General features: G+C 57.8%; 1 protein-coding gene across 8 annotated transcripts in view; it reads right to left on the bottom strand.

Annotated features, from left to right (window-relative positions):
- Positions 1–172: 172 nt before the first annotated feature.
- TTC39A (tetratricopeptide repeat domain 39A) overlaps positions 173–27,372 on the bottom strand; it is a 50,092-nt gene continuing 22,892 nt past the window's right edge. For 7 of the 8 annotated variants that reach the window (XM_074265971.1, XM_074265968.1, XM_074265965.1 and 4 more), the window contains 16 exons: positions 22,271–22,402; positions 17,304–17,380; positions 16,632–16,699; positions 16,291–16,355; positions 15,522–15,621; positions 14,333–14,398; positions 13,080–13,188; positions 11,921–11,988; positions 11,545–11,604; positions 7,306–7,467; positions 5,289–5,380; positions 4,768–4,888; positions 3,988–4,099; positions 3,061–3,175; positions 2,587–2,703; positions 173–1,020 (listed from right to left, as the gene is read on the bottom strand). In XM_074265971.1, coding sequence (XP_074122072.1) covers positions 900–1,020; positions 2,587–2,703; positions 3,061–3,175; positions 3,988–4,099; positions 4,768–4,888; positions 5,289–5,380; positions 7,306–7,467; positions 11,545–11,604; positions 11,921–11,988; positions 13,080–13,188; positions 14,333–14,398; positions 15,522–15,621; positions 16,291–16,355; positions 16,632–16,699; positions 17,304–17,380; positions 22,271–22,402 — 1,585 coding nt within the window. In that variant the 3' untranslated portion in view covers positions 173–899. Of the gene's footprint in view, positions 1,021–2,586; positions 2,704–3,060; positions 3,176–3,987; positions 4,100–4,767; positions 4,889–5,288; positions 5,381–7,305; positions 7,468–11,544; positions 11,605–11,920; positions 11,989–13,079; positions 13,189–14,332; positions 14,399–15,521; positions 15,622–16,290; positions 16,356–16,631; positions 16,700–17,303; positions 17,381–22,270; positions 22,453–27,372 lie in introns of all 8 variants that reach the window. The other variant, XM_074265970.1, reaches the window with a different exon arrangement.

Below are 27,372 nucleotides of genomic sequence, written 5' to 3'. Positions count from 1 at the left end.
GCCTGCTTCCCTTCTCGGTATCCTTGGTAGGGAAGGGTATGCAGTAAGTTCTTCATAATTGCTTGTCACCTGGCCAGGGTCCAGTGGGACTCTGGCCACCCTGGCCAGGTCGATGGCAAGGTCCATGGCCCTGGCCTGCTCCCCCGGTCCTCCCATAATGAGCAGTGAGTCCTCTGAAATGGGCAAGTTTTTATTACCGAAATACATCTCCTCTCTCAACCATGAAAAATCACAAATGTGTCAATGGGCCACGGTCAATAACCGGGTCAAATGCGGTTAAGAGGAGGCCCGAGGCTTCTGCCAATTCCTCCGGTTTTTAACTCGGTGCCAGGGCAGCCCCACTGATGGCTCCCCAGGACCCCCATTTGGCTGCCTGCATTTAGTCCAGTGCCTTCCTGTCGGCTCCTGGGGTCAAGGTGGGAAGGCCGGGGGTCCCAAGGTGCCTCCCCCCATCTCTAGCATCTACTCTAAGCCCCATGGGCCCCGCTCCCCAGAGGCTCGCGCTGGTGAGCTCGGAGGCAGCAGGTCCTGGGGGGACGCCCATCGCCCAGGCACCCGGCCCAGAAAGCACTTCCCTCTCCAGCCCCAGAGGAGGAGGGAGAACGTCTGGCTAATTGGGGTTCCGGGCAGGGGCCTCTGGGGGCCCCCAAGCCATGGTCACTGCACTTCTAAAGAAAATGTAAACTTGAAACATTCTGTTAAATCTCACGGTGGAGGGATGGCCCATCTGGGGGGCGCGGGCCCTGGGCCGGGTGGGAGGGAGAAGCGACCCAACTAACTCAATTCCAACTAGGCTTTGCCCTCCACACCTGCCATCTCACTGTGGGGCCGACCGTCCCAAAATGCCCGCCATCTTCCTGTCTCTGGGTCATCCCAGGGTCAGCCCCCAAGACCCGCAGCTAGAGCACCCCCGACACTTCAGGGCTGCCCCCATTCTCAGGGGCCGCCTTGGCCTGAAGCATGGCTGCCTGGATCCGGAAGTGCGTTCTAGACTCCATGGAGTAGTTCTTGTAGTTTTGTCTAGGACCAAGCGGAGGAGGAGAGCCAGATCAGCAGCTGGTCCCGGGCACCAGGACACTGTGCCCCTCCTGCCCACGGGCATCCCTGCCCCTGCTGGGTACCCTGCAAGGGCTAGGTAGGGTCCCATGGCCCCGTCCCAGAAGCTCCCTTCCTGCTTCTGCAATGGATGACCTCAAGAGAAAGATTGTGGGCAAAGGGGGGGGGGGGGGGTCAAGAAGCTTTGGGAGTCATTCAATTCAAGCATCCAGTCCAGAGCCCAGGTCCAGCTACGGAGCCACCACCTCCCCCAGGGGGCGCTGAGGGGGGCGGTCAGAGGATGCTGGCAGGAGGACTCGGGAGCCCCTCCGATGCAAGGGTTGGTCCTGCCACTCCCACCAGAGCAAGCTCCCAACTTAAATGTTCTGCCCCCAAGGTGGATGCCAAAGACAGAAGAATGCAGATGCCAAAGGAGAACCACCTGGCCTGGGGAGCGCTCCTGGGGCTGGGGGCAAGGGAGCTGCCCCATGGGGGTGGGCGGAGAGCAAATGGGGAGGGGCAACATCAAGGAGCACTAGAGAGGGGAGGGGCCACATGCTGCCAGGCTGGAACAAGGCCAATGTCCCTTTTTCCTTTGGGGGAGTGTTCCCTGCTCAAGGAAGCAGCCAGGAGCCAGGGGACATTTCCCCTTTGGGTGCTATGAGCTCTCTCTGGGCCTAAGACACTTGGTGAATGGGGGCATGGGATGGGGGGCGCTCAGGACGAGGGGAAGAGTGGACCCCGGAAGTCACAGAGGTACCGCAGCTGCACAATGACCTCAAGGGCCCAGAATGCCTGGGAAGGTCTAGAGCAGCCGCCCGGGGGCACCAGACACCTTCATGGGCCACTGAGAAGAGGACCCAGAGCGGGTAGAACAGGAAAAAGGATGAGCTCGAGGGGGATTGTGGGCCACGGGGTTTCCCTAAGTGTAAGGGGGTCGCTAGATAGCCATTCGTCTGAAAAGGGTCAGGGTGAGGGGGTCTCAGTGGTCTGCAAGCCCAGCAGGAGTCTCTCATGTGATGGGGCCTTGCCCAGAGGCAAGGAGTCCTGAGGCTGCCCCCAGGAGCCCCAGGAACCAGCAATGGGGGGGTCCCCCTCTTTTCCCCTTCCCTGGTCACGCCCCATGGGGGGGAGGCTGGGACGGAGAAAGCACCTTGAACTCATGCCCTCAATCAGCCTGAAGGACTGGGAGAGCTTGGCCAAGAGGAGACCCGGATCCCTGTGGGGGAGGGGAGGAGGAGAAGAGGGAGAGAACCAGGCTCAAGGGGAAGGTGTAGATGGATACCAGAAGTGTGGCTCAGAAAGGCAGTGGGGGGGGGGGGGGGGGGGCCGTTGGGCGGTGGGGGGGAGGGGTGTTGGGGGTCTGTGTTCACCTGGGTCCTCCACCCGGAGTCCAGGATTCTGAGAGGCTGAGTGTGCAGCCCCCCCCTGCCCTGACACCTCAGGCCCCCATTTTCGGACCCCTCCCTATCAGAGCCTGCTCTCGTTAAGGCTCTCTGGGGGTCGCCAGCCCCTGGGCCCTGCCTCCCCCCACCCCCAGCATTCCCTTACTTGGCCATGTCCAAGCACTTGATGGCCTCCTCGGTCCTGCCCTGCTCCAGGCACAGCAGTGAGATCTCCAGCAGAGCGTTGGGGATCAGGTAATGGTCGAACTTGATCTTCTTCTCACTGTGGGCCCAAGAGGAAGGGGAGGAAGCAGTGATTAGGGGTGGGCCCAGGGGATAGCCCCCCTGCTTCCTCAAGGCCTCAGCCCTGGTTGTGCCCCCAGCCTGGCATGTTCTCCCTCTTCATGACCTTCCCTAACATGTCCCCTAACCCTGGTGCCTCAGTTTCCCTCCCTGTTAAATGAGTTGGTTTGAGGGCCCCCAGTCACTCCTTCTCCTCTGATCCCATGGAGAGGACCGGAGGCCCACAAGGGCAGATTTCTCAGAGAATTAAGGCTGGGGAACCTGGGACCCCGAGGGGGCGGTGCACAGGGGGGCCCACGGGCAGGACCTGAACTCAGAAACCTCGGGGGCCACGTACCTGGCGTGGATGAAGCGGAAGTTCTCCTCTGCCTCAGCCACGCGGCCCAGGTGCTTCAGACACAGGCCCTGCAGCAGCTTCACCACGCACAGGTCGTCCACCGCAAACTCGTTGGCTGGAAACAGAAGGTGATGAATTGGTGCTGACCGGTTGGAGTGGACCTCCCCACCTCTGCCTCCAGAGACAGGGCCACAGACCAGTCCCCTGCTGGGGCCACTGGAACTCCCCAGTTCCCAACATGGGATGGGCAGCATGAGGGAGGCCCCAACAAGCTGGCTCCAGAGCACTGCTAGCTGAGCATGCAGTAGGGGCCACTTGCATGCACTTATTTTTTTGCCGGCACTGGGTGAGGGGGAAATGCCCCATCAGCTCAGGAAGGACCCTGGAGGCCAGCCTCCTCCCAGGTCAAGGTTGCAGCCCTGGAGCTGTGGGACCTCTAGAATTCCCAGGGGGCTGTCCTGCCTCGGGTCCCAGGGCCAGGCTGACTTCCCGTGGCTCGGGGCTCAACCATCAGCCTCCTCCTCACACCTCCCTGCCCCTCTAGCCTTTGGGCATTTCCCCTAGTCATGCCCTCTGCCCTTCCATTCCTCTGGCTTCCTCAGCCCCCACGCCAAGGAAGGCTTGATGCTGGTGCCCGCCCTCTGCCATAAGCCCCAGTCTGCCTGGTCTTTAACTTGTCTGTATGTCGTTGGCAGTCGCCTCCCTCACTGGACTGCAAGCTGCCAGGCCTGGCACACAATGGGCACTTAATAAATGCTTACAGACGGATAGTACTGATTGACCTACAGTTTCAAGTTCTGGCCACGAGGTGGTGCGAGTGCACCATGCCAAGAGAGCCAGGGAGCAGGGAGGTGGGCCAGGTTTGGGCTTTCCCAGAAGGCACCGGGGCAGCAGCGGCCCGGGGATGGGGCTCCAGGGTGCAGTCACCTGGTGTCTTCTCGAGGGTCTCCTGGGCCGTGAGGAGGATTCCCAACATGCCCTCGGTCAACTCCTGCTGCTTCCCGATCACTGCGTAGCCATTCCAGATGTACATCATCTCCTGGGGGAGGGGCCACCACCCATCAGTCCCTGCCCACTCTGGCCCTGGTGCCCTCCCCTTTCTCTGCCTCGACTTCCCATGTGTGAAACTGGGGTGCAGTAGAAAGAGCGGGAGGGCCTGGCCTCTCTGTGACCTCAGCCCCGGGGTAGGGGGGAGCAATCTCTAGGGCTCCCCAGCACTCAGGCCGAGCTCCCCCAGAACGGGCTTTCCTGGCCTTCCTCTGCCTCCTGGAGGTTGCACAGCTAGTGCCTGGCACACAGTAGGTGCTTAATATTTATTCTGGCTTGTCAGGAAGCCTGATGCGGCTCTCGGGGGTCGGGGTCTCTGTGCCCAGAAGGCCTTGCCCCAAAGATTAGAGGCAGGGCCTTTCAGGGACCTCTGAATGTCAAGAGGGAGAAAGGGAAGGGGTCAAGCATTTATTAAGTGCTTACTGTATGCTAGGCGCTATGTTAGGTGCTTTCTCACTCCATCTCATCCTCATGCTAGAGTTGGGGCAGTGGGTAAGTGACCTGGCCAGCATCCTGCGTGGCCTGGGAGGGTCTGAGGCAGAATTTGAACCTGGGGTTCCCTGCCTCCAAGCCTAGCGCCTCTGGGAGCACCAGGCAGAGCGCCCCTCCCGAACCCCAGAGGGTGGCAGCCAGCTTTCGGGGTGGGGTGGGGGTTCCTACCAGTGCCGGCACAGGCAGCGGAGTGGGGTTCGGGCTGAGGTAGCGCCGGGACTTTCGGATGGCAAACTTCTCGGTGGGCAGCGACTTGCCGGCGATCTTGAGCTTCAGGCCTGGCACGGCCCTGCCAGGGAGAGGAGGCAGGTCAGGAGGCCGGGGGCTGCGCCCAAGCCAGTCAGCAGCACAGGTGGGGGTGATGCTGACTGGGGGGGGGGGGGCTTGAGTGGACAGAGAGGCCCCCCCTTGTTCACCAAGGCTCCTGGAGCTGGGGAGTGCCAGGCATGGGCTAGAAAGGACCAAGGGTGGAGGGCGATCCCCAAGGCTTCCTGAGGAAGGAGGGGGCCCTCCAGGCCTGAGGGGCAGAGCCCCAGGGCTTTAGGAGGCCACAGGGAGCCCCCTGGATCTTGGGGGGGAGACAGAGCCAGAACAGGAAGTGGCCCAAGCCTCGAGGCTGGGGCCACACCGAGGAGGAGGGGATGCCACGGGGGCCGGGGACAGATCCTGGGGGCCAATGAGGGTCTCACCGAAACAGCTCCACCTCGTCATCCCCAAAAGGCTTGTAGTCGTCCTCCCCAAACATGCTGAGGTAGGCCGCTTTCATGTAGATGTAGGTGGCCTGGGAGGGGGGAGACCTTCACTGGCCCCGACCCAGCTTCAAGGCCCTCCTGCCCAACTCCGACTAGGCCACTATCACCCCATCACCTTCCCGGGCCTCTCCTCCCACAGTCACTAAGGAGAGCCTTCCTGGGAGCAGGGACCCAGCGACCAGGCAGCCTCCTCCTTGGAAGCCCCTCTCGGCTTGGACCCCCCCCATCCCCGACTGCTGGTCAGCACCCACGAGGCTCAATCTCTCTTGGCTGTCCCCACATGCTTCCTTGTGCCATCCCCCCAGAATTAGCTTGAGCCTCATCTTTTGGGGGGGGCTCCCAAACTGCCAGGCTACTCGGCATCTAGTCTGAGGTGGGGCAGGCTAGCCGGACTGGAAGCTCCATCCCTGCATCTCCTGGGGTTGCCCCCCCCCAGCCACTGGCTTTGCCCCGAGAGCTCCACCTGGCACTGAGTGCCCCATCTGGGCTCCCATTGCTGCCTCTGTTCTCTCAGCTCTGCACACAGCAGGCACTGAATAATGGCTTCTTGAGCTGGGCCACATGGCTCTAGGTCAGGACTGGCCAGCCTTGTAGGGGTCTGTAATGGCTGGTGGCCCTGGTCTTGATTATGATCCCTGGGGGAAAGGCTCAAGTGACCACAGCCAAGCCCCTTGCTGCCCCGAGGTGAGCAGGGGCATCTGGGAGGGTCTGTTGCTGGGCGTGGACTACCTCAGCTGGCTTTCTGAGATTTTCATGGCCCATAGGCCTGGCTCGGGGCGTCTGGTTTCAGGAAGTGGTGGAGACACCCAGAAATAGTCCCTAAAACTCCCCCCAACCCAGGGGCTCCAGAAGCGGGCAGAACGCGGGAAGTCCTTGAGCTCTGGCCAAGGGGAGGAGGCCCTGAGGCAGAGGATGCCAGTTGTGGGGTTGGGGGCCCTGGTTTAGCCCCTGGAGCCACCATGGCCTGGCTCTGAGCAGTGACCCCTGGGCTTCACCCTGCAGCCTCCTCCTCCCTGGGGCTGCAGCAGCCAAATGTTCCCTAGAGCTCCTTGTGGGGACAACTCCAGAACCTGGGGACTGCCGGGGCTCTACTCCCTGAACCCCCAGAATCCCCTCCTCTCGATCCAGAGTGGTGGGGTCCTAAGGGCTTGTCTGGGGCAGCCTCCCCAAACCCCTGGGGGAGCCCAGGTTTGGCCACCGCTCATGCGGCTGCTTCTCCCAGGACCTCGTGCTCTCCTTTATATTTACTGTCGGTCCTGTTTGATTGTGGGCTGGAAGAACCCTCGGGAGGCCCCGGAGCTCCTCACTTCCCAGAGAAATGGCCTCACCCCCAGAGGGCCTCCTCCTGGCCCCCCCCTTGTGCCTTCTCCCCATGACCCCATTAGCCAGAGTGGGCTCCTCACCATCTCTAGTTTACAGATGGGGAAACAAGTCTCAGAACGAGGCCGACCTCCTTCCTGACTCCCTTTCCCCACCCCCTTCCCAGCTGTGAGACAGGGTCCCAGGAGTACGTGCCCCTTAAAGCCTGGCTGCAACCTGGCCAAGTCCCTTCTCTGTGCCTCAGTTTCCTTCTTTGTGAATTGGGGAAAAACAACCAGAGGGACAATAGACAGCCAAGTGCATGGAGCTGGAGGGACCCCTGGGAGCCACAGTCTTTGTGGGCTGGTCCCTGTTCTTGCTCAGGGAGTGGATCCCAAGGCCACTCTCCGGGGGGGGCCCAGCAGAGGGGCAGGCCTGCCTTGAGCTGCCTCCCTTCTCTCCCTCTACATCCCTGGGTCCCAACCTGGAGGCCTCTGGAGCCCCGGCCCGGCCTGCTGCAGAACACTGGCCCGGCCCAGCTCTAGCCCTCTGGAGCCCTGAGCCCTGCTCCAGACCGGAAGCCCAAGGGGCGTGGCCCTGGCCAGCCCCGAGCCTGCTGGGAGCCGTGAGGGGAGCCCCGGGGCCGGCCGCCTACCTTGGACCAGGAGTTTTCCTTGCTGAGCAGGTCGGCGTAGAAGTAGGCCATCTTCCACTGGCACTTGTAGGTGAAGCACCACATGAGCTCCCAGTAGCACATGTGGTGGAACTGCTTCCAGTGCTGCTGCGCCTCGCAGCATTCCTCGAAGCGTTGGATGGCCTGGGGGGCACGGGGGGGGGGGTTCAGGCCAGCCCCCAGACCCTCAGGCCGCCCCCTCCCCTCCCCTCCCCCAGCTGTGACCTGAAGGGCACAGATACTGGAGGTCGCCTCTATCCCCTCCTTCTCCTGCGGTGTATTATGAGGTATTAGAGGAAACCATAGCCTGACAGGAAAGAAAACTTGGGGTTCGTCATTCCTTTCTCTGGGCCTCAGTTTTCTCATCTATAAAATGGGTATGGAGAGGAGGAAGAGGAGAAGAGTGATGAAATCTGTCCTAAGAAGGCTGGGTAGGGGTCCCAGACCCTGCCCCCCAAGGGAGGCTAGAGGGACCAAACATCATTCGTGCAGAAAAACAGCAAAGGATAAAACCCGAGACTTGGGCTGGGCCTCAAAGGGCCATCTTAGACAGATGGTCACAGGGTACAATGCAAGGAAGGAGCCAGCGGTAGCTCAGGGGAGGCCTGGAGTCCCTAATAAGGTCCCTCAGTGTGGTGAGCCCCTCATCCTCGGGGGCCATGGGTCATTTTGGGGTACGGCACAGTGGAGGAGTCTTCTGAGCCAGATGAGGCCACAGACATCATTTCTCTGCTGCTGTGCCTCTGTGTGGGGCTGGAGCAGAAGAGGCTGGGAAAGGCCCTCAAACTCCCCTCAGCCATTGCCACAGCTCCCAGGTCTGGAAGAGCTTCCATCCTGGCTGGGCAGCCAGCACCCCTTGCTGTAATCCTGAGGTGACTAGTCCCTCCATCCCTTCCTGTCGCACCAGGGGCGTTGGGGGTCACCCCATAGGGCCCAGGCCACCTGCTCGGCCAAAGCCGCCCCATTCCCTCTCACCCCTGGCCTCCAATCAAGCTCAAGAGCCACCCTGAGGCAAAGCTGGTGGGGTCTCCGGGCAGCCTTCCCTGCTCCCCAGCAGGCGCCCTCCTGGCTGCTCCCTACTCCCAGCTAAGCTGCTCTGGGATCCCCAGGACTTTACTTATCTGGAGGGAGGCCCTCTGCCTTTGGAGAGAGGTCAGGAGCTGCAGGGGGCAGAGACTGGGGTCTCAGGCCTGGCTCCGCCCAGATGCATCGAGTCACTTTTGGGGGGGGGGTCACTTTCCCTGCTCTTTACCATGAGGCAGCCGGGTTTTGTGTCCTGGGAAACCCATGGGCTGTATTTTTAAATGCAGAGTTACAAAGCAAACCCATTCTGTGTGTGTGTGTGTGTGTGTGTGTGTGTGTGTGTGTGTGTGTGAGAGAGAGAGAGACAGACAGAGACAGAGAGAGAGAGAGAGACAGAGACAGAGAGAGACAGAGAGAGAGAGACAGAGACAGAGACAGAGACAGAGACAGAGAGAGAGAGACAGAGACAGACAGAGAGAGAGAGAGACAGAGAGAGAGACAGAGAGACAAAGAGACAGAGAGAGAGAGATAGAGACAGAGAGAGAGACAGAGAGAGAGAGATAGAGACAGAGAGAGAGACAGACAGAGAGAGAGAGGGAGAGAGACAGAGACAGAGACAGAGAGAGAGAGAGACAGAGAGAGAGAGAGACAGAGAGACAAAGAGAGACAGAGAGAGAGAGAGAGAGAGAGAGAGAGAGAGAGACAGAGAGACAGAGAGAGAGAGAGAGAGAGACAGAGAGAGAGAGAGACAGAGACAGAGAGAGAGAGAGAGAGAGAGAGAGAGAGAGAGAGAGACAGAGACAGAGAGAGAGACAGACAGAGAGAGAGAGGGAGAGAGACAGAGACAGAGACAGAGAGACAGAGAGAGACAGAGAGGGGCCAGCGGGTAAAAAGACCTGCTCGCCCAGGGTCACACAGCTACGAGTCTGAGGCCAAACTTGATCCTGAGCCCCCACTGCGTCACCGGCTTTACAACACATAAGACAGTAATAACCCCCCAAGATGACAGACTTCAGGGCAAGAATCCAGGGCTCTCCCCGCTGCCGCTATTCCTGAGAATCTTGGGGTGTGGAGGCCGGAGAAGGGGCCCAGGCCATCTCGGGACTCCCCAGGGGGGAGGGAGGCCAGGCATCCAGGGCCCCACATGGGAGGCAGATTTCTGGACGATGGGCCCCTGGACAAGCCAGAATCCTGCAGGGATGTCCGAGCATCAGGGATGGGGCATGAACGTGCTCAAAAGCGACAAAGGAGATGATTCCAATGAGGAAGAAAAGGCTGCACCCTCCAAAGGAACCAACAGGACCTTTAGGTTTTTAAGACAGGTCCAGAAGATGGAGGTAAGGGCTGGCAACAGGACAAGTGTGTGAGCACAGAAGTCCTACAGGAAGCCCGAGGACTCACTAAGGGAGACGGGGGGCACTAAGGACCAAAAGGGGCTTTGGGAATTACACAGAGAAAAAAGAGGAGCCAAGAAGGGAGGGGCCCCCCTCCCCACCCCCGCTGGAGCAGTGAGCTGATGAGAGAGGACAGGGGAGAGAAGGGGGATGAAGGGGGATGACAGCTCTTGGTCTGTTCCCCCTGCCAAGGACTGGAAAAGGACAAAAGGGTGCGCACAGCGCGGAGGAAGAACCCAAACTGGGAGATGTGGCTGCCAGTGAGGAGAGCCGCAGGCGAATGGCCCGCTCTTCCAAAAGGAAAGAGGACCGAGTCTAGAGGTGAGGGGGCTTGGCTCCGCTCCTGGCAGAAGGCCCGGATGTCACAGCAAGGTCTGAGCTAGGAAGGAAGCAGCGACCACGCAGGACGGGGACGGCCTCGGCACGAGCGGGCCAGGGCTTGCGTGACAGAATACGTGGCAGGTCAGGAGAGGGCCCGACTCAGATCCTTGCAGACTGGATTTCAGAGGCATTTGATGGAGTTCCTCCCACTACCACTGCGGTGGACAAAGTGGAGATACGTGGCCAGAGGGAAGTCCAGCGAGGCAGGAAAACTGTTCTGGATTTGCAGTCAAAGACCGTGGGCAAATGAGCTAACTTCCTGTACCTCAGTTTCCTCCTATATAATGAAGGACTAGACGGCCCCCTTCCACCCCCGGAGTTTCCTCAGCTCTGAACCCGTCCTGTGGCTTAGAATTGGTTGGATGATGTCATAAGTAGCCATGGAAGAGGCCCGGGCCACTTGGCCCGAGGTCCCTGGTGGGTCCCCCCGGATCCGCTCTACTAACATTGTTCTCTGTGACGTTTTCAGAGGGGACAAGGCCGGGAGGAGCTGCTGAGAGCCACCACGGAGGCTGGACGGCCCCTGGTCAGGAAGGGCCACGCGGCCTGGCCCAAGACTTTACAGTCCTGATAGACTAAACTAGGCAAGCGCCCAAATGATGGCGCCACAATGACAGGGGACCTCTGGCAGCTGGGAATCACAGAGGAGATGGGGGCTCCCCTCCTTCCCCCCGGGGACTGAGGGCTTGGTTCTGTATCCCAGTCTGGTCACCCTCCATGCCCTAGTTTCCCTCAGTTGTAACCGCTCTCTAGCTCCAGCCCGTCAGGAAGAAGGAGACTTCTGAACCCGGAAAACAGGTTTTTCTATGAGTTCTTTTCGGTTCCTTGTTCCTTGCTCAGTGCTAGGGATTTTGGAGCAGGCCCCGGGGGCCCTCTCTGCGCCCCAGGGTGTGCCACATTCGACCCTCCCTCCTCCAGCCCCGTTTTCTGTGCCGTCCCCTCTCCCCCCACACCCTGCGGTGCTGGCAGCCACCTCAGACTGGGCGTGTCCCTGAGGGCAGAGCCCGGCCTTTCTTTACCCAAGCTCTGGGGCTGGCCTTTGGGGAGGACCACTGTCCGTTCTGGCCCAGGGGCCCCCTCTCCCAGAGGCAGTGGGGCGCGGTGGTCAGGGCATTGGGCTCACCATCAGTCAGCACCTCAGACATGGCAGCTCTCCTCCCCTCTGTGCCCAGTCTCCTAATCTGAAACTAAGCTCTCTAAGATATTTTTTAGCCCATTTGATCCTCATATCCTGCTATCAGATCCATTTTACAGATGAGGAAACCAAGGCACACAATGGCTAACTGACCGCACAGGGTCACTCCTCTGACAAGTGCCTAAGGCAGGACTTGAATGCGGGCCCACTGTGGACCCCCGCTGCCTCGACAGCCCCTTCCAGATCTAAGTCTCCAGTCCGGGGACCCCAGGGGTTGTGGCTACTCACGGTGTCGATGTGGCCCTTGATAGCTTCAATCCGGCCAGCGAAGAAGAGGAAGATGGCTCCCTGAAAAACACCCCCCAACACCCTCAATGAGGGGCAGGATCCCCCCGGAAAACCCTGTTGCCGTGCTCAGTCACCTCAGAGCTGGCCCAAGGACCAGGGGTGAGGCTTGCTTTGCTCGAGCCCACGACTAGAGCCGGAGGACCGTGAGAGAGCAGTTTCTTGGTGAGTGGTGAGCTCCCATCATGGAGGGAAGAACCCGAGAGCTTTTCTGGCCCAGACAGGACGTGACCCGAGGCCCGGAGCCCCTCCCAAGGAAGCTTCTGGTCCCACAGCCCCAGTCCGGGGGAGACCCCAGGGTCAGGTGACGGCAGCTTACTTTAGGGTAACGTTTCAGGTAAGGCTGGAGCAGCTTCTCGGCCTCTTCAATGTTGACATTGCCAGTGCCTATTGGTGGAGAGGGGGGTTCAAGGTCAGAGGTAAGAGAGCTGTGCCCTGTTCCCCAGCCCACCCCGTGGTGGCCGGTGGGCCTGAGGACTTGGTCTGGGGGGAGGAGAGTCATGATCCCCCCAGACCCCGCAGAGGCAGCAGGGGTCAGCATGGCCACCCTGAAGGTTCATCCGCACACGTCAGCTGGGCCCAGACTAAGAGGAGGGGGAGGGGATCAGAGGGCGAGACAGGATGAGTCTGGGGCTCTTTGTACTATTCCCCACCTTGCTGACCCTCAGTTTCCCTGGCTGTAAAAGAGTGGTGCCTCAGGCAGTTGTGAGGCAGAGGGGCCAGAGGCCCGTGGGCGGGGGCCGTCAGCCCCTGGCGCGTGCCCCCTGCCAGGAAGCCTCTGTCCTTGGAACCTTTCTGATCTGTGCTCCCCGGCAGAGCCTTCGGGAGGCAGCGGCAGTGCCCTCAGGCTACGTTGTTAGCCCCTCCGAGGTCTGGGTTGTGTCTTATTGCCACTGAATCTCCCAGAGTCTCCCCAAACAGCCTGGGGCCGTGTCATTAACGGGGAAAGATGGAGACTGGCTGGGAGTCTTGGACTCTGTGTCCTAACTTGTTTGATTTAAACGTTTGCTTTGCTGACGGCTGCAAAGTTCCAACCCATGACAAGAACCAAAGTTGCGGGAACAGAGGGTTAGAGATGGAAGAGACGCCCCCCCCGGGGGCCCTGGTCCGATTCCCAGAAACCTGCGGCGCAGGGAGCACGAGCGGTTCCCAGACCGTGCAGGCCGTAAGCAATGGAGCCGAGATTTGGACCCAAGTCCCTGTTCCCTCTCCATGCATCTCCCCAGCACCAAGAATAGGGCCGTGCACCCCACAGGCGCTTACTCAATGCCTGTCGGGGCTGTCCTGATAAATGAGCAGGCCCCGGCACGGCCACGCCACTTCCCCCGAGGTCCCAGCCATTGCCCCCGAGGCTGTGACTCATGAGCCCCCATGGGCGTGCTTCCTCTCACGCCTCTCAGCCAGGAGCCGCTGGGTCAGCTGGGGAGGTGAGGGGTCAGGGGGCAGGGAAGTAGGAGGTCGCAGAGGGCGCGTCTTACCCAGGACGAAGCTGAGGAAGGTGTGGTAACAGAGCAGCAGCATGGTACAGAGCACGGCCCGGAAGCTGTGCACGGAGGCGCCCTCCTCCAGCTGCAGCAACCCGTAGTCCTGGGCAGGGAGAGAGCAGAGTGGGAGAAGCGGGCCAGGGACTCCCGGGGGCAGGGGGGCATCTGCACCCATCACGGCGGGGTCTCCACAGCGAGAAGATGGAGAGGGGAGACAAGGTCAGGGGCGGGCCCGGCCAGGACCAAGGTCAAACACCACCTGCTAGATGGGGCTTAGAACCCGGGCACAAGTGGGGGAGGCCGAGAATGGAGAGGAAGCGGGGGGAGAAAAGGGAGAAAGAGGCAGGAGGAAAGGAGTGAGGAGAGAAAAGGCACAGAGAGAAAAGAAGGAAGGAGAAGGGGAAAGGAAGGAAGGATGGGGAGAGAGGACAGTGCAGAAGGACGAGGAGACAGCCCCAGCCTGCAGTGGGAGGAGGGAGAGGCCCCCCTGGGGCCAGAAGGAACCTCAGAGGCCTGATCCCCTCATTCTGTAGACAGGGAAACTGAGGCAGCGAGGCCAGGTGACTCTCAAGGAAAGCTGAGATTTGAACCCAGGACTCCAACTCCAAATCTGGCCGGCTTTCCCATAATCCCCTGCAATACTCCTAGTGAGCCAATGGGGGGTGAGGGGAGGGGGTGCCCTTGTCCTCTACCTCTGAAGTGGGGGGGCACAATTTAGGCACAATGATCCTGATGAGCCGCAGGGCTCCCCATGCCTGGGAGGATCCTGGCAGCCTGTGGGGGGAGGGGAGGGGAGGAGGGGCACACTCCTGATTGCCCTTCCTGGTCTGAGACCCCCGTGCTCTTGGTCTCCTGGCTCAGAAGCAGAGAAGGCAGGGAGGAGGCTCGTGTCAGAGCCCGGGAAATGGGGCGGCTCCTTTCCGTGACCAAGGCTGAAGCTGGCCAGGGCTTTTCCTCTTGGAAAATCCCCCCCAAAAAACAAGAATCAGGAAAGACTGCCTCCTCCCCATCCCGGCAGTTACAGCTGAGGTCATCTCCTCCAAGCCCCCACCTCGGGGGCCCCGAGACCCCAAGTGGGGGGTTTTCCTGCTTCATTTCCATGGCTACGAATGCAACATCTGCTCCCTGAAGCTCCGAGCTTAGAAGAGCGCTTCTGGCAGGCCGGCCCCGGAGGGAGTCACTGGGGCTGGGGGGGGAGGCAGGGCTGGGGGCAGGAGGGAGGCCGTGGCTCGGAGCAGCCCCTTTACCTTGTTCCCAGAGATCCCCACGAACTCCAGCAGCCGCAGGATCCTGGCAGGAAGCATGGACAGTGTCTGAGGGGTGGGAAGACAGTGAGCAGAGCTGGAGGGCAGGGGCCCTCCCTGCTTCTCCGTCCCCCTGGCGCCCCCCACCGGCCTCCCGAGGTGGGTGCGTCAGGGAGGGCAATCTCCGGTGGCCGAACCTGGGTCACTGTGTCCAGCCGGCCCCTACAAGGAACGTCCCCCTCCCTCCCTGGTGCTGGCCGGGAGAGGAAGGAAGCCCTTCCATTAGCCCAGGCAGTGAGATGCGGAGCCAGGACAGGACAGAGCACACACAGGGGCCGGAGGCAGGAGGCAGGCCAGCACAGAGTCCGGTAGTCAAGGCCAAGAGCCATTGCAGCAAACACTGCCCTCGTGCCCCCGGCCCTCTGCTGTCCTGTTTCCCACCCGTCCGTCTCATTCGCCTCCCTGGGAGCGGCAGGGGGCTTACTCTGCCCATCACCCCGTGATTGAGGAGGCCCGGGCAGTGTGGCCCTCCCCCACCAGGCAGTGAGCTAGGCCATGAGAGGCTAGAATTCCAGGAATCCCCAAGAAGTCCCCTCCCCCTCCTGGCACCCCCAAATCTAGAAACTATCAATCCAAGACTTGTGAAGCAGCTACTGTGCACCGGGCACTACGCTAAGCCCTGACATTCCCCTCCCCTGGCAGTTGCTCCTTTAAAACAAGAACCCCCAAATTGACTCGAGGCCCCAGGAGGGAGGCCAGGAGATCTGGACCCAGGCAGCCCCGCCTTCTGCCAGCTGTGTGCTCTTGGGCAAGTCACCAGCCTGGGCCTGTTTCCTCATCGGTAACAATGGAGAGCTGAAGGACAAGATCCCCCTAGCTCTAACTGAGGGGTCCCGTCTTCTACCACTGGCCATTTTGGGGTACACAAAACACCTGAGCAGTAGTCACGAACTCCTTAGCTAATTCTCCTCCTTAACCAGATACCGAGCTTTCTTGCCTCTGTCTACACTGCCAACCCTTGTCTGCCCCATCTAGTGACTGGGAGGGGGGAGGACAGGGGACCTCCATCTGACTAGCCCCTCCTCCAGATCCCACCATCTCTGGAGCCTTGCCTGCCAGGCCCTCCTCAGTGCCTCCCCCCAGTCCTGGGCACACCTTGGTGAGGGGCTGGGGAGGGACGCCGGGGACTCACCAAGTTAAAGGCGCCCACGCCAAGCTTCACCCCGCCTTCAAAATGGCTGTGGTTCTCTCCCTTTGAGTAGCTGGAGGATTGCACCAGGCTGTCCAGCTCCCTGGTCACACAAAGCTTCCACTCAGTCACAGGGTCCGGAGCCCGGCCCGCCCCCGCCCCAGCAGCCTCAGTAGATGAGAAAAGGCATTCACAGAGCGGCTGATGCTGTGCCTCCCCCGGGGCAGTGGGGGCTGTTATGATCCCCGTTTCATAGCTGGGAAGACTGAGGCAGACGGGTGCAGCGAGCCGCCCAGGATCATACAACTGCTGACACACTCAGGGAATAACAAGCCACCTCTGACCTGACCCCCAGTACTGTTTGCACCTCTCTGGCACATGAAAGCACATGAAGTAATGGGGGGGCCACATGGTTTGAGTGTCCGGGGGTCCAATAGCCTTGTTCTGCTTGGGCGGGGCACGGGAGGTCAAGGGAAGTTGTACAAAGGCCCCCAAATGAGAGGTGGTGAGCCCCCCGTCCCCAGAGAGCTATAAGCAGAAGCTTGGAGAAGTAACGGGAGGGCAGGGCCTGACCCTCCCTCCCCTGGAACTCTCCCCTGGGACCCTGGCACCATCCCCACAGCAGCAGCTTGGAGCAGGCACCCAGAGCGACCCTCCCTCCCCTCTGCAACCTCAGTTTTCTCCCTGACAAAACGGGGCCCCCCAAAGCCTTGAGGACCGCCCGAGACAGGCCTCGGGGTCGGAGGTGACCATCCGGCCGCCATCCACTCACTTGTAGGTCTGGTAGCTGTTCCGCACCCTGATGCCCCCTTTGATGAAGCTCACCATGTTCTCGTCCTGTGAGGGGAAGGACCATTGGCCCTGGTCGGGAGCTGCCCAGGAGGGGCTGGGTTCGGCTCTGGGGTTGCCCGGCTCAGCGAGAACACCAGGCTGTCCCCAGAGAAGTCACGGGACCTGCCTGGGGTCCCATGGGGCTGAGATTTGACCCGGGGCCTCCGACTCCACCCCGCCCTCCCCGCAGCACTGGTGACGGGTGTCCGGTCATGGGAGCTCACCCATCTCCCATGGGCCCATGAACGAGGGTGGGCCCGGCCCCCAGGCGAGGAAGCCCACCTGCAGGAAGGTCAGCGCCGCTCGCTGCAGGAGGCACTCGGCGTAGCAGACTTCAGCGTGGATCTCTTCTGGGGGAGAGAAAAGGCACAGGCCGGCGAGTGGGTCTGGGCACCCCCGCAAGGCAGGCACAGGGACCAGGCTCCAGGGCATCCGCCCTCCCTTTGCCTCTCCCTCCTCGTTGGATCCCATTGGCTTGGCCCCTTCCCGTCCCCGGCCTTAGCTTCCTCAACTGGAAAACCAGATAGAATATGATCTCTGCCAATAGCGAGGGTCAGCTGGTGGGGCTGGGCTAGGACACGGCCAGGTGCTGAGGGGATGGGGACTCTGCACCCCAGCACTTCATAGTGGGCAGGCCTGCCCGGCCGTGGCCCACTGCTGCTCAAGGAGCTTCAGGAAAGCCGTTTCTTTCTTCTCCCCCCCAACTCCTAGCAGACTCCCCGGATGATCTGCAAGGGGTCCCAGGGAGCTGGGGAAGCTCTTAGCCCTGTTCCTGGGCACTGCCACAGGGGCTTTGTGATGGCTCTGGGGGTGGCAGGCTGAGGCTGGCATTCCTCAATGCCAGCAATAGGGGCACCTCATTAAGGGCTGGCACAGCAGCTCTCCTGGAAACAGGCAGCCCGCTCAATCCTAGCCTCATGCAGGGCAGAAGGGCCCTGGTGGGGGCCATCTCACCTTCGGTGAACTGGTCCAGGGTGGGTCGGTGCATGAGGTTGCTGAAGGAGCCGGCTACGGATAATTTCTTTCGATGTCTGTGGGAAGAGAAGAGGAGTCACAAATGTCAGGTGGCTCCCCTCTGGGCCTCAGTTTGCCCATCTGTACAGGGGAAGGGCAGCCCACTTCTGCACATACAAGGAGTGCAGAGTTCCTTTCAGGGAATGGCTTCAAGCCCAGGAGCATTATCTGCCATCAGAGTTCCTGGGAACGCCTGGAGTCTGGTCCCATCTGCGCCTCCAGCGCACCCGGACCCAGAAGGGCCTGCACTCTCCAAGCCCGTGGGCTGCAGCTGGATGTCAGCGAGCAGTGTGGTCCCAGGAAACTGGGGTGATGGCCGACAGGGGGTCCCACCCTACATCACAGGCTCGACTACGTCATCCCTCCCCCTCCATAAAGTCTCTGGGGCTGGAGAGAAAACCCCCCTCAGTGTTTTACAACTCCATAATCTTTTTCTTGCTGACCCCCTCTTGGCAGAGATACTGGAGAGGTTTGCCCTTTCCCTCTCCAGCCCATTATACAGATGAGGAAACTGAGGCAGATGGGGTGAAGTGATTGCCCAGGATGATACCGCTGGTAAGTATCTGAGACCGGCACTCGATTCCCTGTGTCACCTTGCTGCCCACCTTTATTACCCAGCCCTTTCCAAATGCAGTCAATGATCCAGGGGCACTGACCTCCCCTCTGCTCCTGGTACAAGGCCCCGGTTGTTATCTCCACTGCCAGGCTCCTCCCCCCATCAGGCCCTCTCCCCTCAGACCCCCCTACTCCCCAAGAAGCCCTCCTTCCTCCTCTCTGCCTCGGCCTTCCCTCAGGCCCAGCCTCTGGGAAGCCTCTTCTAGTGGCCCTTCATGAGGCTCACTTCCAATTTACCCCATGAGTCCCCCGGGAGCCTCCGGCTCCTTGCAAGGTCCCTGGGGGTGGGGCTGTCACAGCTGGCACTTAATAAATGCTTGTGGCCAGGCCGACTGAGCTCCTGGGGGCTGTTTGTGCGCCACCTGGATGCCTCAGTGCCCAAAGCAGAGTGAGAACAAGCCTGCGAGTCAGGGAGGCCCATATCCGACCCTTCTAGCTGGGTGACTCTGGCTCCCTGGGTTCCCACAGAATTGGTTTCTTTGGTCAGTTTTTGCCTTTGATTTCATGCATTACAGACCATCATTGTGAGGCTGGATCCCAGGGCCCCCAAGGGGTCCAGGACACCCCCTGATCTAGAACATGGGACCAGTTCTAATAAGATGAAATGTAAAGTCTTACACATGGAGTTCAAAAGCCAATAGCTGCAAGTCTGGGATGGCTGGGCACTGAGCCTTTCTGAAGAGGATCAGGGGAGCTTAGTGGCCTGTAAGCTCAATGGGAGTCAGGAAAGTGATGATGCGGCTAATAAAGTGGATGCAGAAAGAGAAAGATGGCGTCTGCTACGAGGGAGGAGTTGGTTTCTCTGCCCATGAGAGTGGACACTGATAAATCAAGGAGTGTCCAGAGGAGAGAAACCAAGGATGGGGAAGGGTCCTGAGTCCGTGCATCTTGTAATAATAATAATAATAATGATAATAATAATAATAGCTACAATTTACATAGACTTTGAAGTCTGCAAAGGAGCTATTATAACCTCTATTTTACAGAAACTGTAAACTGAGGCAGACAGCAGTGATGTGACTTGCCAAGTGTCACACACATGTCTTATCTGGGTCAGGCAGGACTTGAACCCAGGTTTTCTTGGCCTGAAGTCAGTCCTTTACTCACTACTAGCTAGGGAGCACAGTAGGCAAAGCAACAGGCCTGAAGCCAAGAGGTCTTGACTTCAAATCCCACTTCAGCCACTTACTAGCTCTGTGACTCTGAGCAAATGACTCAATTTGCCCCAGTTTCCTCATCTGTAAAATGGGAATACTGTTTCTCAGGGTTCTTGTGAGGGTCACATAAGATTATACGTGTAAGGCGCTTAGCCCAGCCTGGCACATGGTGGTGGTGGTGGTGGTTGTTGTTACTCTACACTGTCTGAAATAAATCCGTGTCCCTTCTGATGTGGATTATTCTCTAAGTCTCAGTTTCCCGGGGTGTCCCAGGGATGCGCTGGGACCAACCTGGAAGCCAACTGAATGTTCAGCACAGCTTTACAACTCAGATGCCCACAAGGGCCTCAGGTCGGGGTCTGACTGTTTCACTGATTTTCTAGACTTAAGACAGTGTTAACAACACAGGTTAAACTTCAGAGCTTGCCCTGCTCTTTTGGACAGCTGGTCGTTAAATATTTACCAGCACGGCCCTGTCTGTAAACACTTCCTCCACAGGAGCATGAGGAGGAAGGAACTCTGCAAACCTGGGAGGGTGTCATCCAGGCAGACCCCTGACTCTTGCTTCCTGGACTGGCTGGGGCCCATCACCCTCCCCCCCCCAGCCTGGCTCCAGGAGGGTGCTCATGACGCGAATGACACCAGGCACGGTCTCCTGGTGATCAGGAAGCCTTTCCATGAGTTGCATCAGGAAACAGCTCAGCCCCGGTGCCGGGAAAGAAGGAGGCTGTTGACCTGCTTGCTAGGCAACCACTGATCCTTCCCAGGGGCCTGGGGGTGGTTTCCTGGGCTGGAGCTCACCAGGAGGGCTGGGAGAGGCTGCAGAATGAGCTGCCAGGCCCTGAGCAGGAACGTGGGGTCATCCTACCTCACCCCTCACTTTACAGAAGAGGAACTCTGCTCCCAAGGGAGCAGAGCAGGAATGTGACCCCCAAGGCCAACACCTCCAGAGCCAGAGCTGCCCCCCAAGCTCCTCCCAAAGGCCAGGCCCTAGGAGGGGCCTTAGGCATCATCCAGCCCAGCATGCAACAGTGTCTAGCACTCAATAAATGCTTTCTGACTGACTGATCATCTTCCTTCATGCTAGAATCCCCTTACAGTCATCCTCAGTCAGTCAACAAGCACTTATTAAGCACTTAATATTTCCAGCCCTCATTCAAACGGAGTAGTTGTGTCCCCTGGTAGCTGTCCAGCAGAGGCAGGCACCTCTGGCCATGCTCCACGTTGGGACAGCTCCCAACTTCCAGCTGGAATTCACAGGCCAGGAAGTCCTAGCTAGGTGCCCAGTCTGAATCTTCCCCAAACACAGTCCTGCCTCTCCAAGTCTTCTCTCTCCAGGGTTAAAGGTCCCCCAGTTCCTTCAGCAAAGCCCCCCAGGCATGGTCTCTTAACACCTCCCCATCTTGGTCTCCCTCTTCCGAACATAGGAAGGAAAGAATACTGGATCAAGGTCAGAAAACAAGGTTCAGGTCCTGACTTTAGCATTTACTGGCTGTGTCACCTTAACTGGTCACTTCCCTCTCCCCAGGCCTCAGTTTTCCCCTCTGGGGACCGGATGAGATGACCAATGTCCCCTGGAACTGGGGCTATGGGCGAGGTGGAATGTAGGGGGGCCCTTCCCTGTGGGGGCGTGCTCTGCCAATCTGTTCTCGCAACCCCCGGCAAGGCTCCGGCCTTTCCCAAAGGAGCCTCTACCTGGCCGCATCTTCCCCTCTCTACAAAAGAGACTCTGACCCCAAGAGAAAGACTTTCCACTCTTCTCAGACTTGTCCCGCCCCTGGCGCCCTCTACATCTCCTCAGAGAGGGCCAGGCAGCACATTAAGCCCCTCTCCGAAGTGTGCCGTGTGCCCGTGGGATGAGCCGTGGCCCTTGGTTTGCTCCCTTATGACATGAGAGAGCAGATGAGGAAGACATCCAAATCCATCCAAGGCTATGCTCCTTTTAGTATTTCACACTCTACTCTCATGGATTCGTTTCCAGAAACCCGGATCCTTGAGCTCCCGCTCCTTCTATTTGGCTTTCTGGCCTCTGGGCCTTTGCACAGGCCGAGAATACCCAGAATACCCTGCCTTTCTTATCTCTGTCCAACTCTTCCTTCGATGCCCAGCTCAGGCCCGGCTTCCTCTAAGGAGCCTTCCCTGATTCACCCTGATCCAGACGAATGGCATCCCTTCCTCTTCAAATGTTCTTAGAGCATGTTATGATTCACCCCTGTTCCGTGCTCACGAGCTCTGTCCATCTCTCCCAGGAGACGGCCAGCTCCTTGAGGATGGGATCTTTCCCCAGAATGAGTGAGTACAGGGCTCTGTATGCAGTAGGCATTCAATAAATGTTGGCTGTATTGAGCCAGACTGTCTTGAGCTCATAAGATGCCTGAGATCGGGTCTTCCATATGCATTTTCCCCTTGCTAGGAGCTACTCTTACACACATTTCAGATGGCTCAAAACATCGGGAGAGAGAGGCGGAACGTTAGGGACATGGGGCAGAGCAGAACTGAGCAGGGCAGTCAGTCATTTACCCCGGGGCATAAGGAACATGTGTGTAATGGCTTCCTAGTAAACTAACTCATTGTGACAGGCTGTTAGGGATGCGGGGCTGCTGCTTTCCCCACCTTCCCCCCCCCCCATCCCTTTAGCCCAAGGCCTTCCTGGGCAGGGTGGGCCAGGGGCCCCTGAGTTTGTCTCAAAAAGCTGACTTGTTGATACGTTCCCACCGCTGTGTTCCAGCTCTGGCAACGTCTATATAGGCACCCCCTGGCCACAGCTATATAGGAAGCGGGATTCCGGACCCCTTAGGGAGCAGGATCTAGCGCAAGAACCAGGAGAACAAAGCAGGGCTCTGAGTTTCTGGGTGTAGACCGGGAACCGTGCCTTGAATTATTAATGGTGGGATTTCAGGCATGGTGCCAGTCTGGGGTGAGAATAAAGTGAGTTTTTTACTTCCTCTGAAATCACAGCCCAGGGAGCATCTGTCTAATTTGCCCCTGCGGAGGGTCAGTCTCTTGGAAGCATGGAATGCTAGAGTGGGAGAGGTACCTGCCAGGACCCTTTCCACTACCCTGCCACAAGTAATCCCTCCTCCAGCAGTAAGCCCCACCTACTGACCCCCCGACCCCCAGATGCCCCACCCTTACTTCTGGCACAGGATCTGGGCCTCCTTCATCATGTTACAGGCGTTCAGGATGTCCTGGGGGTCAAAGGTCATCATGGCTTGCATTTCTAAGATGGTGGCATAGGTCAGGGAGTGGTACATGCTCTCCTTGGTTCTGCCGGGAAAGAAGGAAGGTGGAAACATAAGAAGAGATAAGCCATATGGCTCACAGGGGCTGCAAAGGTGTGGCTCTGACCTCAAGCTTCTTGGAAGCACCCAGTGGCGCCCAGTGGGGGGCGAACTCAGGACCCCGCCTCCAACAATAAGAATCCCCATCCACACAGCGCTTCACGTACATCATCTTGCTGCATCCTCAAACGCATAGTGATTATCCCCATTTTGCAGATGAAAAAACTGAGGCTCAGAGAGGCTAGAGTCTGAGGGAGGCTCTGAATCCAGGTCTGCCTGAGCCCAAGCCTGGCTTAGAGTCTGGACACGCAAGTATCACTAGCCAAGGCATTCACACAGCCACAATGTAAACTCCTTGAAGGCTGCCCACCTGTCTTTGGATCCTCAGCACCCACTATAGCACCCAGACACAATAAACTAGCAGGTGCACATTTATTAAGCGCCTACTACGTGCCAGGCACCATATGACACACTAGGGACATGAGGTGTCTTAATGGGTGCCTACAATGGTTTGTTGTTGGTAGGAGATGCTTAATAACTGCTCAGCAACTTGAGCACAGCAGGAGCGAGCACCAGGGCTGACTGTAAGGGCCTCGCAGGGATGCCTCGAACCCCTGGCTCTCTCTCAGCAGGACCATCTCCCCCCATCCTCTACCACAGTCCGCCGGCTCAGATGGGATCCCAGTAGGAAACCGAGGCCCACAGTGGGAAGTGGTCTGTCTCAGGCCTCTGACAGGACTTGACCTGTGACCCCCAGGGAGAGGGCCTACCCAAAGGGCTCCCTGGCTCTGTGCTTGCTACTTAGCTCAGCCCCCACAAGGAAGGCAGTGTGACAGGGGTCACCCTGACGGGGGCCCAGCTTGCTGGAAGGCCCACCCATGTCCCATTTGTAACAGAGCAAACAGAAGCTGGCTTGTTCCGCTCCAGCCTCGGCACCTCGCCCGCCTTATCCCAATGGGCCGCACCCCCCAGGCCCAGCCGGCTCCCAATGCTGCCTCTGACACTGACTGGCTGCCAGTCCAGCCCCACGAGTCCAGTCTCTTTATAGCCCGGCTGTAAATGCCCACAGATGCCGGGCGTGGTGATGAAGACACCAGTGGCATCCCTTTTCAGAGACTGGAAACAAAACCCTTTCCCAGCAGGGCTCACCATAAGCCCTCCATTGAGCTGCTCTCCACATTATTACCCAACTTCTGACACCTGGGGAAACTGAGGCTCAGAGGCTCCCCGAGTAGAGGTGGGCACCCACCCCCAGGGCTGCCTGTGAAGCACCCCTTGTTCCTTCCTACCTTCTCTGTTCACTCCTGGGGGCACCAGACTGGTCCCCCATAGAGTGTGTAGAGCTGTGGGCCACACTAAGCCAAGAGTGGGAACCTGTTCTCTGCCCAGCCCCGGGCCAGACCAGCAGCTATGGCCCCGGAGACAAAGGCCCTGAAGTCAGACTAAGCCATGAGCTCTGGCTGTGCCCCAGACTTGCCGTGAGTTTTCAAAACAATCGCTTCCTCTCAGGCCTCAGTTTCTCTATATGAGAAATGGCACAATAACTGTTGGGTGAAGATGATGACCAGGCCTCAAATATTCAGAAGATGGGCAAGCCTGCTGGAGCCTCCCCTGAAAGGGGGCCCCCAGCTCGGGATCCCCTGGGACCACAACAGAAGAGGAAGGAAAGTGATTCTATCCCCCCTCCCCCCTACACTCTCTCTAGGCCCCAGTCTGTCTATGGGGGAAGGAGACGCCCTCACAAACAGGAAGAACCACCAGGAGAAGAAACAAATAGCATCCCCAGAGGGTCTACAGGTGGGTGAAGGGCTGGATGGAGTGTCCACCTGCAACACATGGAACGTGGGCCATCACTCAAGGAAGGAGCCCACTGGACAACCTCAGACGGGTGGCTCCAGAGAGCTGGACTGAGGCCCACGGGGCCGAGGAAGGGCTCAGAGGGGGTATGGTGGGGGGCTCAGCTGGCCTTCTATTTCTTTCCCACTGAGGAAGAAGAGAGCAAGCTCTTCCTTCTATGACTCTGCTCTTAGCCTAAAAGGAAGGGGGACAAACATTGGCCAACAAAGCAAAGAGCAAACAAGCTTGCTCAGACCAAGATGCTGTGTGTGTGTGTTGTTCCCCCTGAGTAAACAGTCCTGGGTGGAAAAACCAGTCCTTCCCCTTGGAGGAAGTGGCTGCCAGCCTTGTGTGGGGCAGGGTTTGTAACAGGGTGCCAGCTAACCCCTGGCACTTGCCTGCAAGGCTGGAAAGGGCCCAGAGCTTGGAGCAGGAGGGCTGGGCTGCTCTTTCTGGGCCCTGCTGTGTAGTCCCTGGGAGTGTGCCCAAGAGTCACTGCTTCTGGGCCTCATTTCCCTATCCATAAAATGGGGACCCCCTGCCCCCCTTCCTCACAAGGCAGTGAGGAAAGAACTCTGGAAATCTTCAGGATACGGGAGGGGGTGACTAGGAGCAGCAGCCCTGGCTCTACCCCACCCAAGGCAAACACACTGGACCAAGTTCCTTCTGCCTGCCACCTGTCTCTCTATTCCCATCTTTCTTAGCAGCGCCACAATGGCTGTTAAAGGGTCTATCTCTGCCTTTTCCTTTCCCTCTTCAGCTCTCTGACCCAGGAGTCCGGTGCAAGGGGTCTGCCCTTTAAAACCAGAGAAGGCTCCTACTGGAGATTCCAATCTTGGGCTGAGGTCTAAGCCAATAGGAGACCCCAGAGAGTCCCAGAGGTAGGTGGGGTCCAAGATCCAGAGCTACATCACCTCATGTTGTTATCTTATTTTACAGAGAGGGGAACTGAGGTCCAGGGAGATGAAGGGACTTGGAGTCACAGCCAGAAGGCCCTTGGGTGGCCCCCTGATTTTGCAGGTGAGGAAACTGAGGTCCCAAGAGGTTGCCCTTTCCTAGGTCCACACCGTTGGTAAGGAGGAAAGCTGAGGGAGGGAGCCTGATCCTGATACCTCACGCAGAGCTGGCTTTTCCACTCCCTTTGTCCCCTCTCCTTCTGCAGCCTCCACTAGGAAGTTCCCCAGCTCTCCCATGACCTCACTGTACCCTCCTGTTAGGAATCGCACCGAGGGTCTGTGTAGGCAGATCCCAGGATCTGGGCCTGGCAGGGACCCCAGAGGCCTCAAATGGAGGCAGCTCTGGAACTAGGTGGAAGTGAAGTCAGGAACAAAGTACAGCCAGGATGATAGTGCACTTTAAAACCAAGCCAATGTGGGAGTCCATAGGGACCCTTCTGCAGGGATCAGTGCCCCTCTAGCCCCAAGCCCTCCTTCTGTGGATGATACTTGGCCTCTGCAACCTTTGACACTGTCCATCACCTTCTCCTCTGGACACTCTCTCCCTAGGTCTTCGGGACCTATCTGTCTGTCTCCTCCTGTCCCACTCCCTGGTTATCGTCCTACCTCTCTGACAAATCCTCAGTCTCTCTCTTTTTTTGGGGGGGGGATCCTCAATCAGATCAGGCCTACTAAACTGTGCGTGTTTCCCACTAATACATTGTTGGTTCAACTGTGAATGGATTCAGCCATTCTGGAGAACAATCTGGAACTCTGCCCAACTATGCATACCCTTTGATCCAGCAGTGTCTCTACTGGGCTTTTATCCCAAAGAGATCTTATAGAAGGGAAAAGGACCTCTATGTGCAAAAATGCCCTTTGTGTAGTGGCCACAAACTGGAAACTGAGTGGATGCCCCTCAGTTGGAGAATGGCTGAATAAATTGTGGTATATGAAGGCTATGGAATATTATTGTTCTGTAAGAAATGACCAGCAGGAGCATTTCAGAAAGGCCTGGAGAGACTTACAGGAACTGATACTGAGGGAAGTGAGCAGAACCAGAAGGTCATTGTACACGGCAACAGCATGATTACGTGATGAGGCTCTTTTTCTCCAAGACAATTCCAATAGACTTGGAAAATGCCATTCACTATTAGAGAAAATTATGGAGATTGAAGGTGGATCAAAGATGATCATTTTCACCTTTTTTTGGTTGTTTGCTTTTTCGTTCTCCAGAGTTCTGTTTGTTCTGATTTTTTTTTCACAACATGAGTAATATGGAAATGTGCTTGACATGATGATGCACGTATAACCTATATCAGATTGCTTGCTGTCAGGGAAGAGAGAGAGAGAACTCAAAATCTTATGAAAATGAATGTTGAAATGAGGTTATTCAGGCCAATTCCAATAATTCTGTGAAGAGAGCCATCTGTATCCAGAAAGACTGAATGTGGATCACAACACAGTATTTTCACCTTTTTTGTTGTCGTTTGTTTGCTTTTTTTTCTTTCTCATTTTTTTTTCCTTTTTGATATGTTTTTTTTGGTGCAGCCTGATCAATGTGGAAATATGTTTAGAAGAATTGCACATGCTTAACTTATACTGGATGACTTGCTTCTGGAGAAGGGAGTGGGAGAAGGGGGAGGAAGAAAAAACTTGGCACGCAAGGTTTTGCAAGGATGAATGTTGCACACTATTTTTGCATATATTTTGAATATATGTGATATTATTATTATTAAAAATGAATGTTGAAAGCCAGCTTTACATGTAATTGGAAAAATAAAATACTATTGAAAAGTAAATAAAAATAAAAAATAACCCGTGGGTGTCCCCTAATGCCCCAACATTGGACTTTCTTCTTATTCTGGATTCTTTCACTTGTCAATCTCATCAGTGCCTGTGGATTCAATTATCACCCTATGCTGACTATTCTCGAGCCTACCTCCAGGCTTGCGTCTCCAAATGAGTGTAAGATATTCTGACCTGGATATTGTGTAAACATTTTCGGCTTGGCCCATTCAACCTTACCAGGAGGTAGCTAGGCAGTGCCTCAGATACAGGCCCGGAGTTCGCAAGATCTGAAATCTGGCCTCAGATGTGTGGTCCTGGGCATGTGACTTAATTTCTATTTACCCCCCTCTTGTTCAACTTTCTCATCTGACTGTGGCGATGAGGGTCTGTGGCT

Source organism: Sminthopsis crassicaudata, chromosome 4, assembly GCF_048593235.1.
Source record: "Sminthopsis crassicaudata isolate SCR6 chromosome 4, ASM4859323v1, whole genome shotgun sequence".
Taxonomy (NCBI): Eukaryota; Metazoa; Chordata; class Mammalia; order Dasyuromorphia; family Dasyuridae; genus Sminthopsis; species Sminthopsis crassicaudata.
The sequence above is the reverse complement of the archived record's forward strand: the minus strand, read 5'-3'. Positions and strand labels throughout refer to the sequence as shown.